The following is a 17,855-nucleotide window of genomic DNA, read 5'->3' on the forward strand; positions in this document are numbered from 1 at the left end:
TGCGGGGGTCAGCTCGGCGCCTTTAAAAGTCCAAGAGATGGGAGGAGCCGCGGCTAGGCTGCAGTCCACGCCCCCGGCGACAGGCGAGGGGGCGGACGCGCGGGCCAATCTCCGGAGCGGTTCAAAGGGCCAATCAGGGCGCGTGTTACAGGGGCCGCATCCGGTGGGGGCGGGGCCAGGGGCGGGGCGCCGCCGCAGCAGCCCTCAGGGACCGCCCTACTCCGCGCGGTGCAGCTCCGTGCGGCAACCTGCAGAGCCCCGCTAGCTAAAATGTAATTTCAGATTGGACAAGTAAGTGACCCTCCTCCCAGTCCCACGTGTGCAGTGGGGGCTTTTGCAGGCGCGCAGGCTCGCAGCGCCCACGTTTTCCAACCCTACAGCGCACCCGGCCCAGGCCTCCCTCCCCTTTTCCGCAGTCGCCGCCTCTTCCTCCTCGTCGTCCTGCTCAGGCCGCTGAAGTCTCGGCCGCTTAAGTCTTGTGCCGGCCCAGCCTTGGCCCCCAGGACGATGTAGAGTTCTCTGTGTCCTCTCCTGGGTGAGGCGTCCGGCCACTCAAGGGAAGGGTCGGCCTTTACTGCATCCCCAGGGCTGCCTCTGAGATGTCGGGAACCCGGGGTCTTCTGCCATCCCTGACCGGTTAACTGTTCACTCCAGCTTCCCGTCACCTCTTCCCTTCCCCTGGACCCTTGTTTTAGGATATTTTTTTCCCAGGCAGTTTGAGCTTTTAATAAACATCTGGCTACCTAGGAGAATTTTAAAGGCCAGTGCTGCTTGTAACTTGAAACGCTTTGAGCAGCTTGCGATAATGTTTGAGGTGAATTTTAGACGGTTACAATGCTGTTTGGTTACAGTTACCCTGGGTAGGAAAGGCCTAGGACTATCTTTCCATTTTAATTCATTTCCCTTCTTTTAAGGATTGACAAGATGCAAAATGGTGAATTTCCCTAATCATTGGCTATTTTCCACGAAAGCAGTTCTCATGTCTTAACTAATTTCGTCCCTAAATTAAAGGGTCAGTCATTACCAAGATATGGAAGAGCATTAGGTTAATTTTTGAAATAGATCTGGAAGGAGGAAGTGATTACACTTTTGAATTGCAAATCAGTAAGAAAGAAGGCACGTCTTCTCTGGGTTTGTGGATGTTACACAGATGGTACAGTTTTGCTTTGTTTTGCTTGCTTTTCTCCTTTTTTTAGTGATCCACCAAATGTATATCCTGATTTTTTTTTTTTTTTAACTTTTTATGTTGCCAGCTGGGTCTTGCAGCCTTCTCACTGCCTCCTGGTCTTCTGGGAGTCTCCTGTAATGAGGCCCTCAGCCTGGCTCTTGACCTGATGATCACTGTCCTGGCTCTTAAAGGGATCAGCTGAGGAGGACCTTCATGTGGGAGGCCCGGAGGACTGTTGATTAAGGATGATGTGGGAACAGACCAGAGAGGGTGAGAAGGGCCTGGAGATTGATTTTGAGGGGAAAGGAGCTTGGGAGCCTCCGTTGCTGGATTTGGATATCAAAACATGTGTATTGGGAGAAGGGAATAACCCCAAGGGTGGAGAGCTGTGTCTTTCTGGATGAAATTAAGAAGTTTACTGGGAGGAGACTGGGCCTTTTTCCAGGCTGTATTAATTTTTGCTGTGGGCCTTGTCTTTTCCTGGAATCTGGTTCCCTTTCCCTAACCTTTCACTTAGTTCAAATCACAGTCAATTACCAGCTGGTTTTGAAAACAGTTTGAGGTAATGAATCTTGCCCAGCCAGAGTGGGGACCCCTGGCCTCCTGCCAGGGGATTTGAAATAATTATTTTACCAGAATGTACTACAGAGACTTCACCTGCCCATCTCTTTATAAGAAGAAATACAGGATCAGCCCAGGTGGTGGTGTAAGGGGTCATCCAAACCAGTTCTTTCATTCATTCACTTATTCACTAATCCTGTGGCATGTGTTCTGGGCCTGGTACTGTGGTCGGCTCTGGGAAAGCAAAGATGAACAAGACTTGGTCTCCACTTTTAGTCTTTCACTCAGTCTGCTTCTATCTAGTCTGAAGAGGGAGATTATATGATACTAAGTGCTGTGGCAAAGTATGTGGGAAATTCTCAGGAATTGGGAGAAGGGCAAATGGCCCAATGTGGGTTTTGTGGAAAACTTCCCAGAGGAGATAATTCCCTGAGCAGAATTTCAAAGCCTCAGTGTGAGTGGGCTGGGGAATGACAAAAGGGAAGGGGATTATTTGACTTGGGAACAGCATGTGCCAAACTATATAACCTGGCACATTGTTGACTAGTGTGGCTGGATAGGATAGGGTGAGATGGGAAATCACCAGAAAGGAGTCTGGGAAAGGTGAAAAGGCCAAATGAGGGAGGGTCAGGTGAGTCATAGTAAGGGAGTTTGAAATGTATCTCCAGAGCAATCAGGAGCTGTCTGAAGTGATGATGATTTGCGTTTTAGAAAGTTAATTCTGGCCGCAGGGTGGGAAGGGACTTGGAGAGGTGAAGACTGGAGAGAGGCTTTTATAATACAGGTCAGAAATGGGTTAGGGTAATAGTTCTGGGACTGGAGAGAGAGATGAGAATGCTGTTGACCCTAGAACACAAGTTGGAATGCAGGTCCACTTATACATGGATTTTTTTTTTTTTTTTACAGTACTGTAGATGTATTTTCTTTTCCTTAGGATTTTCTTAACATTTTCTTTAGCTAACTTTATTGTAAAAATACAGTATATTATACATATAACATACAAAATGTATGTTAATCGACTGTTCATGTTTTTGATAAGGTTTCTTATCAATAGTAGGCTAGTAGAAAGTTAAGTTTTTTGGGGAGTCAAAAGTTATACACAGACTTTTTACATTGCAGGAGGTCAGTTCCTCTAGCTCCTGCATTGTTCAAAGGTTGGCTGTAGACTGGTTAGGAATTAACTACTGATTGAAGGTAAAGGATGGGGAAACAATGTAGCAGTTACCGTGCCATCAGGGAAAAGGCATTCCCAGCTGGGGGTTTTTTCAACAGCTTTATTGAGGTATGCTTGACCTAGAGTAAACTGTATATAAAGTGTCTAATACAAGATGTTTTGACATATGTAGGTATCTGTGAAACCATCATCACAAGTAAGATAAAGAACACTTTTAATACCCATAAAGATTTCTCGGGCTCCTTTGTAATCCCTACCTCCCTGGTTATCCCCCACCCACCCCCCATCGAATAGTGATCTGCTTTTTGCTGCTAGAGAATATTTAATATTATTTTAGGTTTTTTTTTTTTTTAAGATTTTATTTATTTATTTGACAGAGAGATAGCCAGCGAGAGAGGGAACACAGCAGGGGAGTGGGAGAGGAAGAAGCAGGCTCCCAGTGGAGGAGCCCGATGTGGGACTCAATCCCGGCGTTCCGGGATCACGCCCTGAGCCGAAGGCAGACGCTTAACGACTGCGCTACCCAGGCGCCCCATTATTTTAGGGTTTTATCTGTGGGGTCATACAATGTATATCTTTTTTTGTGTGGTGGCTTTTACTTAGCATAATCGTCTTAAGACTTGTCCATGTTGAGTGTGTGCACATAGTTCATTCCTTTTATACGTTGTATGGTTGTAACATTGTTTATTTACCTGTTGATGGGTATTTGGATTATTTGCTACTTTTTGGCTACTCTCAGTAAAGCTACTATGACTATTCATATACATATCTTTGTATGGGTGTATGCTTTCATTTCTCTTGGTTAAATACCTAGAAGTGGAATGGCTAGTTCACATGGTGGGTATGTTTAACTTTTTAAGAAACTATATTTCAAAGTGAGGTGCCATTGTATATTCCCTTCAGTGGTGCATGAAACTGCCGATTACTCCAGCACTTGGTGTGGTCCCTTTTTTTAATGTTAGCCATTCTGATAACGTGGAATCCTCTTTTCGGGGGTTTTAATGTACATTCCCCTAATGACTAATATTTTCAAGCTTCTTGTCATGGGCTTACTTGACTATATATTTCATATATCTTCTTGGGTGAGGTATTTATGAAATCTTTTATCCATTTAAAAAAAAACAAAGGGTTGTTTGTTTTCTGAGTTTTGAGAGCTTTTTTAGTGTACGAATTACAAATTCTTTATCTCACCTGTAATTTGCAAATGTTTTCTCCCATGTTGTGGCTTGACTTTCCATTTTCTTAAGTGTCCTTTCACAAGCGGAGTTCTCAATTTTGGTGAAGACTAATTTGTCAGTTTGTAATTTTGATGATGACTGTTTTATCAATTTATTCTTTTACGGATCACGGTTTTGGTAATTGTATCTAAGAAGTCATGACTAGCCCGAGCTCTCAAATATTTTCTCCTGCTTTTTAAGAAGCTTCATTGTTTTGGCCTTACATTAAATCCACAATCCATTTTGAGTTATTTTAAGTTAATCCTTAGCACCAGATATGGAACAAAGTTAATTTTTTCACATATGTCATTAATTGTTAAGCACCATTTTCTGAAAAGTCTATCCTTTCTCCATTGAATTACTTTGCGCCTTTGGTTAAAATCAGTTGACGACATATACATGTGGGCCCATTTCTGGATGTTTTATTTTGTTCCAGTAATCTCTTCATCTATTTTAATGCCAATATCATAATCGTAATCACTGTAGCTTCGTATTTAGTATTGAAGTCAGGTAGAATAGGTCCTTCAACTTCAAATGTTGTTTTGGTTATTCTAGGACCATTACGTTTCCATATTTTTACAGTCATTTTTTCAATTTCAGAAAAAAGGCCTGTTTAGATTTTAATTGGAATTTCATTGAATCTATACATTAATTTGGGGGCACAGCTAAAGACTGCGTGTTCTGATTCATGGACGGTATATCTGTTTATTTACTTAGGTCTTCCTTAATTTTTCTTAGCAATGTTTTGTAGCTTTCAGTAGCTAGGTCTTGCACATCTTTGTCAGATTATCTGTAGGTATTTCATATTTTTTATGCCATTGTAAATGAAATTATCTTTTACAGTTTAACTTCATTTGTTGCTGCTTGTATATTGATCATCTTGCTAAACTACTTACCAGTTCTAAGAGCTTTTTTATAGATGCCATCAGATTTTCTATGTAGGTGATCATGTTATCTGTAAATAAATGACAGCTTATGTCTTCCATTTAGTGTGGATACCTTATATTTCATTTTCTTGATATAGTGCACTGGCTAGAGCTGCTATTCATTGTTGCAAGGAAGTGATGAGGGCAGACAGCTTGTCTTGTTTTTGATCTTAGGGAGACACATTTGTTCATCATTAACTGTGGTGTATGACATTAGTTGAACATTTTTTGTAGAAGTCTTTTAGGAAGTTTAGGAAGTTCCTGTCTATTCCTTCTTTGCTGAGACATACTGTATTTTTTGTGGTGTTGTTTTTTTTTTAAATGAAGAATAAATATTATATTTTGTCAGCTGCTTTTTTCTCTGTTAAGATCTTTTTAACCTCAATATGATGAATTACATTCGATTTTTTTTTTTTTTGAAAGTAAAACCTTGTATTCCTGAGATAAATCCCACTTGGTCAGGACCTTTTATCTTTTTTATATTTGGTTGGATTCTCTTTGCTAAAATTTTAAGAATTTCTGCATCTGTGTTAATGATGAATATTGATATAGTTTTGTTATCAAGATAATTCTGGCCTCATAAAATAATTTGGAAAATATTTCCTCCAACTCAATTTTTTGGAAGAGTTTGTATAGAAGTGGTATTATTTCTTCTTTAAATGTTTGATGAAATTCACTTATGAAGCCATCTAGTCTAAGAGTTTGTTTATTAGTTTTTTGTGGAGAAGAGGGAGCACTCAATTGATTAAGTAATATAAGACTATTCAGATCATCTGTTTCTTCTTGAGCGAGGTTTGATAGTTTTTGTATATTAAGGAATTTGTACATATCTTAATTGTTCATAATAGTCCCTTATTATCATTTTAATATCTATAGAATCTGTTGTGATTTCATCTTCCTCATTCCTAATATAGATAATACTAATATTATTATATTTTCTCTTTATTTTCCTGATCATTCTGTCCAGAAATTTATTAATTTTATCCAAAAAACAGCTTTTGGTTTTATTTATTTTTTCTATTTTTTTTTAACTTACTGATTTCTCCTCTGAAATTTATTATTTCCTTTCTTCTGCTAACTTTGGGTTCCTTTTACTCTTTTCTTTCTAATTTGTTAAGGTGAATAGTTAAGATTATTTATTTGAGATGACTTTTCTAATAGGCATTTGATGCTATAAATTTACTGCTTCAAGTACATCCTGTAACTTTTGCTATATGTTTATTTTCATTCAGTTAAAATATTTTCTATTTTTTTTTTAAATGTCTTCTTTGATCCATGTGTTAGGTAGAGGTGTGTTATTCAGTTTCCAAATATTTGAGGACTTTACACTCATCTTTTTATTATTGATTTATAATTTAATTCTGTTGTGGTCACAGAAGTTACTTTGGTATGATTTGAATCCTTTTATCTTCTTGAGACTTGTTTTATGGCCCAGAATGTGGTCTGTCTTGGTAAATGTTTGATGTGTACTTGAAAAGAATGTGTGTTCTGCTCTTGTTGGTAGAGTGCTTTTTCCATATCAATTATGTCAACTTCATTGACTATGGTATATTACATCGTTGCTGATTTTTGTGTTTACTTACTATATTTGTTATTGAGAGAATGGTATTAGAATCTCTGAAGATAATTGTGGATATATGCATTTCTCTTTGCACTTCTATCAGATTTTGCTTTATGTATTCTGATGCACTGTTATTAGGTGTGTTAATATTTAGGATTGTTAGGTTGTCTTGGTGAATCATCCCCTTTATTATTTCTTTATTTCTGATAATATTCTTTGCTCTGAAATCTACTTAGTCATTATTTCTGGTAATATTTTTGCCCTAAAATCTACTTAGTATGGTAATGATTTAGCTTTCTTTTGAATGCTTTTTAATGGCATATCTTTTTCTTCTTTTTACTTTTAACCTATGTGTTTCTTATGTTTAAAGTGGGTTTCTTGTAGGCAGCATGTAGTTAGACTGGCTAACTAAGTAAGGCCTGATAATCTCTGCATTTTAATTAGGGGTATTTAGACTGTATTTAATGTAATTATCATATGGTTTGTTTTAAATATACCATCTAGCTTTTTTTCTTTTCTCTTTGTTCCATCTGTTCTTTGTTCTTTTTATTCTCTTTTTCTGCCTTCTTTTGGATTAGTTTTTTTATAATTTCATTTTTTTCTTCCTTTATTGGCTTATTAGGCATAACTTTTTCTTTTCTTTTTTTTTTTTTTTTTTTTTTTAGATTTTATTTATTTATTTGACAGAGAGAGACAGCCAGCAAGAGAAGGAACACAAGCAGGGGGAGTGGGAGAGGAAGAAGCAGGCTCTTAGTGGAGGAGCCTGATGTGGGGCTCGATCCCAGAACGCTGGGATCATGCCCTGAGCCGAAGGCAGACGCTTAACCACTGTGCTACCCAGGCGCCCCAACTTTTTCTTTTGGTATTATTTTAATGGTTGCTTTAGGGTTTATAGTATACATCTTTAATTTATCAGAGTCAACTTTCAAGTGGGATTATACCACTTAACATATAATATAGGAACCTTATAACAGTATGTTTATAATTCTTGCCTCCCAGCCTTTGTGCTACTGTTGTTTTATGTTGTACGTTTTACTTTTACATAGGTTGAAGCCCCATGATATGTGGTTATTATTTTAGTTTTAAGCAGTCAGTTATCTTTTTAAGACATTCAAGTAATTTTTAAAAAGTCTTTGTATGTACCCACATGGTTACCCTTGTGCTCTTCATTCCATTTTATAGATCCAGATTTCCATGTGCTGTCATTTTCCCCCTCCGTTCCTTGTGGTGCAGTTCTGCTGGTAATGCATTTTTTTCATCTTTTCTTTGTCTGAATTCGTCTTTATTAAAACTTCAGTTTTGAAAGTTTTTTTTTTCACAAAGTACAGAATTTTAGATATGAAGTTTTTTCTTTCAGTATTTCGAAGATCTTACTCTACAGTGTCATAGTTTGCATTATTATTTCTGATGGAATCCTTCTCCTATTTTTCTTTCTTTTGTGCATATTGTCGCCTCCCCTCCTCCTAAGCAACTTCTAAGATTTTATCATTGGTTTTGAACCGCTTGAATCTGATGTTTCTTGGGTTAGCTTTCTTCATATTTCTTGTGCTTGGGTTCATTGATATTCTTGAATCTGTGGGTTTATAGTTTTCATCAAATTTGGAAGATCTGTGCCCATTAGATTTTCAGATATTGCTCCTGACCCTTTCTTTGTTCTTTCCTTCAGGGATTCCCATTTCACATATATTATGCCACCTGAAGTTTTCCCCCAGCTCACTGATGCTCTGTTTATTTTTTAAAAATCTTTTTTTCTCTCTTTGTTAGTGGATAGTGTCTGTTACTGTGCTTTGAAGGTCACTAATCCTTTCTTCTGTATTTTCCGATCCTATACAGTTTTTCATCGCAGACATCTTAGTTGTCATTTTTAGCATTTCACCCTGAATCTTTTTTATCTTCCATGTCTGAACTTTCAAGTTCAGTCTCTTCTCTAGCTTTCTGAACATATGAAATACAGGTATCATAGTTGTTTTAATATTTGTGTTTACTAATTCTGTCAAATGTGTCAATTCTAGGTAGTGCCCATTGATTTTTCTCATTTTGGGTAGTCTTTTCCTGCAACTTGGTGAGCCTGGTAAATTTTGATTGACTAGCAGACATTGTGTATTTTATCTTGTTTGGTGCTAGATATTTTTGTAATTTTATAAATACACTTGAACTTTGTTCTGGGGGCATGTGTGAGGGATTAGGAAACCACTGGATTCTTTTGAGTCTTGCTTTAAGCTTTGTTATGTGGGACCAGGGCTAATTCTTCACTGCTGAGGTAAAACCCTTCTGAGTACAGTACTCAGTGCCCTATCAGTGACAAGGTTTCCCACTCTGGCTGGTGTGAATAGGCACTATTCATGGTGCTGTGCAAAGTCCTCTGACAGTGCATTCTGGAAGCTTCTGGCTCAGATGGCTTCCTCACATGCATACAGTGGTTGGTACTCCACTGAATACTTGAGGAGCTCCCTTTGCAGTTCACTGGAATTCTCCCTCTATGCAACTCTCTCCTTTCTTGTACTCTGTGCCCAAGAAATCTAACCTCCTGTTTTCTGCAAATTCCTGACTCCGTCTCCTCAACTCAGGGAGACTGCAGGGCTTGGCCTGGATTTCCGTTTCCTGTGCCATGGTCCCACACATTAAGCTTGAGCCAATTCAGGACACTTCATTTTCCCCCAGCTTGTGGGATCGCTGTATTTTGTTGCCTAATGTCCAGTGTCCTGAGAACTCCTGTTTCCTATATTTTGTTTGTTTGCTTTAAGTTGTTTTTGGTGGGAGGGTAAATATGGTTCCTGTTACTCCATCTTGGCTAGCAGTGGAGGTCTTCAACTGGAATTTCTGAAGAAAATTTAAAGAAGGGACTATTTGAGGATGTGCGGAAGGGATTTTGAAGTATCTGGACACCAGCAATAATGGGACCACTTTTACTTCTTGAGGCCTGACAGGGCACAGTGCAGGAAGTAGATCAAAAGGAAACAGAAGACACCCTCCAATTAGGATAATTTTCAGTGACGGAACTATTTAGAGAGATGAAGGTGGCCTGAATTATCTCTGGGGCTAATAACAATAGGATTGTTCTGTCCTTCTATTTAAAGGGCCAAGGTGAGGAATGGTTACCAGAACCCCAAAGGAGAAACTATGTGCAGAAAGCTGCCTCGAGAGGATTCATGACCTTAGTTCAAGAGATGCAGGGGGTTCAGTTCATCTCTCAACAAAGGGAGTCCTGACCTGATCTCCTTCCTCCTTGGAGGCTTCTGCTAGTGCTCTCCATTGGCCAAACCCAGCTAGAGAACAGAGGGTTGGAGCACCTGGAGATCCAAACTCTAGTTCCCAGAACTCAGGGTAGTCAGAAAAGGCTTTGAGTATATAGGGTAGGAGTGGGGGAAGCTGAGAATAACCTGCACAGGAGTCATGATAAGCTCTGGATGCCTGGCTCAGTAGCACGGTGGTTGGTGGTGCCACTCACTGAGAGAGAGGAGAGAAGGAATAGTATGTCTGGAGGAAGTAGGTTTGACATGTGAGGGAGAAATGATGAGATTTCCTTCCCAAACTAGGCATACTTTTCCCAGGAGACTCCTATAACACCCCCTCCTGCCCCCTTCATCATCTTAACTTATTGAGGAGGCCCTTATCAACATGCAGGAAGCAGAGTTCAAACAGTGGGTACATATACAGTGATGTATGTGTGGGGTGGGTTTAGGGAGACTAGGGAAATGAGGTAGAAATCATTCAGGCTCAATGTATTACCAGTCCCTTGGCCATCTGGATTTGGGCCTCTGGTTGCAGACCAGGCTGACAGCTGAGTAGCTTGCATTCTGCTCCACTGGCCACGGGATGGAGAGATTGAAAAAGGACTCAGTTACTGGTGGGTTGTGGGGGACGAAGGCTGAGAGGAAGACGCTCTATGAAATTAAGAGTGATTTCAACAGACGAATCTCAGTGTAGTTCACCAAATTCTGGGATTGTAGAATTCCTGGCCAACTTTGATGTTCGAATGAGGCTACTGTTAGAATGTTTAGAAATATCACGTGGCCTGAAGCAAGGGGCATAGGGTTGAAGTTCCTCTTTGGTTTTTACTGACTCTGTGATGGTGGCCAAGTAACCCAAGTGCACAGAACCTTAGTTACCCTATTTCTAAGTGTGGACCCTTCTAGGGTTGTTGGGAGGTTAGCAGGCCCATGTCCTAAGTCACTGGTACCATGCCTGGCACAGAGTAAGTGCTCCTGAGAAATTTATTGATCCAAGATGAGGCTTGGCTCAAAATACGTTCAGGAAACATATGGATTCATGTGAAGATACATACTGATAAACACAGGTCACACCAATTTTAGGGACCTAGGATGAGAAGATGAGGGTACTTGACAAGGGTCCCCTCAGAACCCTCCATCGTAGACAGTTTGTGAAGATATTCGAGCTCGCTTTCCCTTTTCTCCTGAACAAATTCTTCTGATATTAGTGTCAGAGATTCTTCTGATATTAGTGTCAGAGATTGGATATTGGGCTGAATGGGCCTTGTCCCAGTATATGCTGCATCCGGGGGGTTCTCCAGGCAGGTAGAGACCTGCATGTCTACTGTGTGCTCTTAGCCTGCTTACCTCAGCTCCACACAATGTCAGATGGAAACATGAGCATCTGAAGATCATTCTCGTGAAATGTTCAAGTGTGCCTCATCTCTTTTATTTTAGAAAAAGCCAGGGCATGGGGGAATGGTTATAGGAACCGAAAATCTATAGCATGGAGGAAAGAAGACCAATAGGAGGTCACAGGAATCATCTCAAAGCATTTGAAGCCATAGCTCACCTAAAAGGGATTAGGTGGTTTGGGTGATACGTGGGACGAGAATGAGGGGAGGAGGGTGGGAGCCCTACAAAACAGAGCTCCACTCAGTATTAGGAAGATCTTTCTTCTTCTTATTACAGTAATAGCTGCTCATTGTGAAAATTATAGCTGCGGAGAAGGGCATTTAGAGATTGCCCTCCAAGTTTCCATGACCTTTCTTTTTCCCTTGTGTGTTCTTCCGAATCTCGTCTGCTCAGTCCTTATACACTGCATTGGCTCTCCAGCTGTAGCATGGGTCAGGACCGCCTGGAGGGCTTCTGTGGCCCTGGCTTTGGAGCTGCACTCCCAGAGTCTTGGAGTCAGTAGATCTGGGCTGGAGCCTGAGAATTTGCATTTCTAACACGTTCCCTGGTGATGCTGACCTTGTTCTGCTGGAGACCACAGTTTGAGAACCATTGATAGTCTTCTTGAAAAAAAAAAAAAAAGTAGTACAAATGGGGTCATATTGGCGTCTCGAAGAACTTGCTCTTTTATTTAATAACATATCATTAGCGTTTTTCTTTAGCTCCTCTCATTGGTTTTAATAGCTGCTTATGTATAAGTTTTAGCAAGTCCCCTATTAATAAATAGTTAATTTGTTTCCAGATTTTTTATGAATGTGCTCTTGCCTTGACAAAAACTTGTTGTGTACATTTTTTCTCTGTATCTTCTGCCAATCCATAAATTCTTAGAAGTTAAACTGTTGGGTAAAAGGGTCGATTTTTAAAAATGGACAGATAGTGCCAGATTTTTCTAGATAAGGCTGAAGCCCATTACTCTATCACTAAAAGTGTTTGAAGCTGCCTATTTCCCCACACTCTTGCCAAAACTGGGTATTATCAATATTTTCAGTTTTTGCTGACTTGTTACATGTAAAATTATATTGTTTTATATTGCATTTCCTCCATTATTTGTGAGGCTAAAGGTTCATGGTATTCATTGTATTTCTTTTTCTGTGAACTGCAAGTTTGTATTCTTTGCATTACAGGAAGAGGGAACAGTATGAACAAAGGTGCCAAGTCTTCATTTCAAATCTTCGTTTGAGGGACTGCTAACAGCAGCTAGTGTTGGAGTATAGGGGGTTGAGATGGGGCGGGGTAGGGAGGTAGGGGGGTGAGGTTAGGGAGGCAGGCAGGAGCCAGAGCTTTGAGGTCCTTGGGCTTATTTTGGGCAGAAGCAGCATTGCTGTAGTCAGCAATTTGAGCTTGTCCTGTAGCTCTTGGTAATTTCGACAGGACCTGTTTGTGAAAGGCCCTGTCCAATTCCCCGAGTGTAAAGTTTAATCTTCAAATAACTTGTTCTTTATGCCTTTCACCTTGGACCTTAAATCCACGTGGTCATGCTTCATAAACAGGTAAACACAAGAAGAGGCCAAAGACCTCAGCCGCCTTCTGGCTGAGCCTGGTCTCTGAGGAAGGAGTTTTGGAAGACTGGGGGGGTAAGGGATTTTGTTGCTCTAGCTAATTCTGCCCCGAGCCTTTCCTGAGTTTGCTGACATCTGACAGCAGTCACTGAGGTTGGTGGGTTCTTCTGTTGTTTTAATTTGAGTGATTTTTCTCGGAAAAGCCATGGATTCTGGCCAATATGCTAATGATAACGGCCTTGCTTTGAAGGTCTGGTTAGTTCTGTAGAAAATCATTTCATAGTTAATTATGTCAGCAAATCAACAGCAGCCTCTTGGAGAAGAAAGTGACAGAGAGAAACTACACATATATTTAAATTATTCAGAACTCGGAGGTCAGGAATTCATGTTCCAAAAAGAAGAGTCCATGTAATAATCACTAAGTGTGTGTACAGTTTTCCCCTTTAACAGGCTTAACTTGGTAATTGGCATATTGGGGTTAAAATATTATAACTTTGCGTTTAGAATCAGGATGCCAGTCCTCACTGTCTTTCTTCCTTTTTTGCCATTTTTCTGCTTTCTGGGTCCTGGCATGGGAGTGTGAGACTATCGGATTTACACTCTGGCTTTTAGTGAACTCAGTGTAAATTGGATTTGTAGAAGATAGACTGACTCTGACAAGACCCCTTGTCTGAGGAGTCTCTCTTCCTTCTCCCCTCCATATACGTGCCTGGTCAAGGAGGGAGATTGTCCTGGGGGAGGAGTGGGGTGCTTCACATAGAAGAGAGGCTTGCTGATACTGCTTCTGGAACTCTCCAGGGGCAGAGTCCTTAGAGACTTTTTATTTGAAAAGGTATTTGACTATTTTATACATTAAAAATCTTCCCCTCCCCCACAACCCAGTACTTCCCCTGTTACTATATTAAGCTACACTGTGCCTATCAGCAGGTACAAGGAAGTAGCAGGCAAAACATTCTCAGTTCACATCTAATGTTTCTTACAGTAGCATGTACAGTGACATTAAGTAGTCTTTATGAATCAGAGCAGGGAGAAGCCATTTCTAATGATTGAGTGTCCAAGAAGGTTTCACAGGATAAACAGACTTTGAAGGGCATTCTGAGTTTGCCCAGGATAAAGGCAACTTGGTTGATACGGAAAACCAAGTCATTTCAGGGACAGTAGCAAGAGCCCTGCTCTGGCTTAGACAAAGCTGGATTTGAATACAGCCTCCTTCCTCTCCTGGCTTTGTGACCATCAACTGGAGATTTGACGCTCACAGAATTTGAGTGTCCCCATCTGTAAATGGGAGAAATGGCACATGCGTCGATGGGTGTTAGAAATGTGGCATCCCTTCTCCCTTTCTCTGCAAACAGAATAGCGTGGTAGGGCATTATAAGGAGCTTGGGAGGCATTATAACAAGTAAGGAGTTGCTTTATCAGATCACAAGGATTGAAAAGAAGAGGGAGCCAGCAGTGTTTTCCAGAAGAGGATGTGGAGATACAAATTTTCATCTGCTCTTAAGGCACTGTTTGTTGTTGGGGTTTGGGGATGTCTTCTCATGAGTCAGATTTTCCATCCATGATTTCTTTAAGACCTATACTGTGCATTTGTCCTCAACATGGTTGGATTTTGTATTTGTGTCAGCTGTTGTGTCTTGCCTGCGCGGCTTGTGGAGGGTGGTGGTTTCGGCTAACATCCAGAACTGGCTTCGTTTTGATTCTGTGGCTGCCACATTGTGAGGCAGGCGTAGGGGTTTGGTGAGTTCTGACTTTTCTGCCTTTTGGAATCCAACTTTGAATTAAAAGAACAGCCAGCCTTTCTATTATTAATACTCTACGCCTCCTTGAATCACCTCGTGCTTATATTTGAAAATGGGCTTATAGTCAAGATCCTCAGCATCCTGAAAAATACTGAGTTTCTGGTCTAGTGGTTGGAACAGGGATGAAAACAGTCAACTGGTGCTTCCTTTTCCAGCCATTATCTCTGAATTCTGTGGAGAAAAGTGGTGTTGGAATAGGATGCTTGGCCCTCAGAGTGTGGCTAGGATTCTGCTGGCAGCATGAAGCCGCCTTATTGCCATACGTAGTTCCCGAGGTGCATTCGGTTTAGCTCGAAGTACAAAAACTAGGAATAATTTGAGTTGTCACCATTTGATTTTCAAAAATCAGATTCTTAGTTTAAATTGTCAACTCTAATGTCAGAGATCCTATGTTTTTCAGCTTCCTATTCCTGCTGTCCCAGCACAGAGAAAGCACTTAATATTTGCTTTGTTTGCTGGAATTTAAGATGTTAGATACAGTGAGAACACCCAGGTCTAGCCTGTGTATATTGCAGGTGTCCAGAGGTGATTTGGTGTTGGAAGGGACATAATAATGGCCCTAATAATTGCTGCTGTTTATGGAGCATGTACCAAACATCAGGTGTTAATGCTAATCACTTCAATTATATAATCTCAGTTAATCAAAAAACACCATGACATTGGAACTGTAGGAGACAGCCTTTCACAGTAGGGAAAAAAATTACCGCGAGCAACCTGTGTTGTTTTCTCCCCTGTGTATTGTTGGTAAAACCAGTAGATAACCGGTTACAATTGCCAGATTAGCTTTTTACTTCCCATCCCACGCGTTCTTGCCATCTTACAGCGCGTGTGATTTGTTTAAAGTGCTGTTTGGTTCTTTCTGTTAGAAGGCTGAAGTGGTCAGGCATATACTCATTGCTTATCTTTTTCTTTCCAAGCTTACCAACTGTCTGCTTGCAATATGACTAACTAACTAAATAGTGTGGGACTCTTGTACCCGAGCTCCCAGCAAAGTCCAAAGATCAAAGTTGAAAGAGGATATTGAGTTCCCTCTCAGATCCCTGGGACACGTTTTCTGTGCACACCGTCACCTAATTGGTCCTGGAGGAGTGGCTTTTTAAGAAATAGGACTGAAGGTAAGCTCACCCACTCTGGAGGATTGTAGTCTTAGGAAACAATATTATTGCTATTAAGTTATGTAGGGAAAAAGGAGGAAGGAAAAATATGAGAACAACCCCCACTTGGTGGGTTTTCAGCACAGTCGTAGTGTTGACCCCCTTCTTAGAATTGCTATATTACTTTTGCAAAGAACAGCCTCCCAAGTCCATGTCTGTCTTCCTTTTTCACGCTGCATTTGACCAACTTACACGTTTGTTGAAGAATCAGCCATGAAGTCTGTGGTTTCCTGTGGCACGTTACTAATAATATTTATACAAGCTATTATTTAATGAACCGTATAAATATTTATCATAAGGAACAGTATTTTGATCATGAATAGGGGCTAAAAATGAGTCCCGTCTGACGTGGGAAACAAAGGCAGAAGAAAAAATATTACATTTCCTTACTGTCTACAGCCTATTGACTAGTCCTTGAAATAGGCAGAGTGACCTTCCTTTAGGGACTCGCTGCCTCTATGTTAATACTTTGCTAAGGGCAAAAGGCAATCTTAGCCCAGCCCCTAGGATCCTGTAAGTCTACTTTAACACATAAAAATTCTTTTGGAAACTTCCTTTATCTCTACCCCCCCAAGATACATGTTGGCAATCATCCCCCAAGCATATGACCCACCGATATACATCTGAAGGGTCTCATGACTGAGGGTTTACTAAACAGTAATAAATGACCTTCCCAACAATAGCTAGCCCCCTCCAGACCCTGGAAACCTTGTTTCCAAAATACCGGGAGGCTTACGCTGTTCCTAACCCCCTCCCAACTTGAAAGTATATAATGGGCCACTCCCGTGGTGCTTTGATAAAACCACCTTTTTGCACCAAAGACCTCTCAAGAATTCTTCCTTGGCCATTGGCCTCAAACCCTAACATCCTTCCTACATCACCATCCATGCTGGGGACTTGGATGCGAGGCTGTTTCTGCCCTTTGAAGGATCTTGCAGACTGAGAAGTTAGGTGGCCCAGGACTCCTGTCCCGCACAGCTTGAATTTTTCTCTATTGTTTTCTTTCCCATGGTCCCCATAGTCCATGTCCTGATGGACATGGATTTCCGTAGGCCTGTCACCGTCCCCGTAGCCCTAATAGTAATTTCTCTTTTTAGAGTATTCATCTTTGTTTAAAAAGAATGAGATAGAACCAAAGTTCTGACCCTCACCATTCACAAATTGGGCTTTGCGGCCATTCCAACTTAGCCTCGAATCCCAGCTCCTCTGGTTTTGTGCTGCGTGACCTTAAACAGCTTTATTTCCGAGAACCTCAGTCTCCTTAACTGGAAAATGGGCTCATAACTGCCTACCTCACAGGGTTGTTGCAAGGAGCGGATGGAATCACAAAATCATGTGGGTGATTTGTAGAGCAGAGCTTAATAATTGCTAGTTGTTGCTACATTTGTTGTGGATAATTGTTATTGAAGGAGTTAAAGAATTCTGTTTTCAGTTTTCAGTCGGTGTTTTGGAGGGAGCCCTACACTTTGCCGTAGAGGCTGGTGTTCAGAGCTTGGTGCTGCCATTTACTGTTTGTGTGCCTTGGGTGAATTTCCCCATCCCCCTGAAGTATAAAATGGTGATAGGTTTACCAACTTGGTTGAGTTTCATTTGGAAGAGATTAAGGCATCTGTGCAAGTACCAGACACACAGACGGATCCTACTCCTTATTATTATTTTTTTCTTAGCAAATTAGAAAATGGAATGTTTTCCATTTTGCAGTTATTTTATTTGTTGAGGAGAAGGGGAACTGGATACAGATTGGAGTCCAGGACACAGCAGAGTCCTTTTGACTGAGGAACAAAGGGCACAGAGGGGAAGACAAGGGATCTGAGTTGCAGAAAATTCTCTGGCAGGGTTTTTAAAACTCTCAGGGTCGAGTTTCAGGGAGGCCGCCCAAGGGCTTGAACTTACTTGCTTCCCTGCTTTCAGGGTCCAGGTGTGGAAACAATCACAAAGAGATCACTTAAAACTATAGTAATGGGAAACATGGTGAACCTGAAATATTTAATTAGGATCTATTTCTTAGAAAAACATGAACTGGGAGGTGTTTGTGAACAATGCTGGGAGGTATGGTGCCCTGGTCCCCATGAGTTTGACCATCCCTGACCGATGCCCTGGTAATGTGGTCTAGAAACGGGTGGTTTGTCAGA

General features: G+C 40.9%; 1 protein-coding gene across 16 annotated transcripts in view; it reads left to right on the forward strand.

Annotated features, from left to right (window-relative positions):
* The first annotated feature begins 160 nt into the window (after positions 1 to 160).
* FGGY (FGGY carbohydrate kinase domain containing) overlaps positions 161 to 17,855 on the forward strand; it is a 424,400-nt gene continuing 406,705 nt past the window's right edge. For 4 of the 16 annotated variants that reach the window (XM_087865936.1, XM_087865934.1, XM_087865937.1 and 1 more), the window contains exons 1-2: positions 184 to 291; positions 1,254 to 1,438. In XM_087865936.1, the coding sequence (XP_087722062.1) occupies positions 1,414 to 1,438 (25 nt within the window). In that variant the 5' untranslated portion in view covers positions 184 to 291; positions 1,254 to 1,413. Of the gene's footprint in view, positions 292 to 383; positions 536 to 1,253; positions 1,439 to 7,789; positions 7,849 to 12,778; positions 12,924 to 15,576; positions 15,685 to 17,855 lie in introns of those variants that run through there. The other 12 variants (XR_006780460.2, XR_006780459.2, XR_015726250.1 and 9 more) reach the window with 9 other exon arrangements.

This window comes from Ursus americanus, chromosome 12, assembly GCF_024610735.1.
Source record: "Ursus americanus isolate L20-20 chromosome 12, mUrsAme1.1.p, whole genome shotgun sequence".
Taxonomy (NCBI): Eukaryota; Metazoa; Chordata; class Mammalia; order Carnivora; family Ursidae; genus Ursus; species Ursus americanus.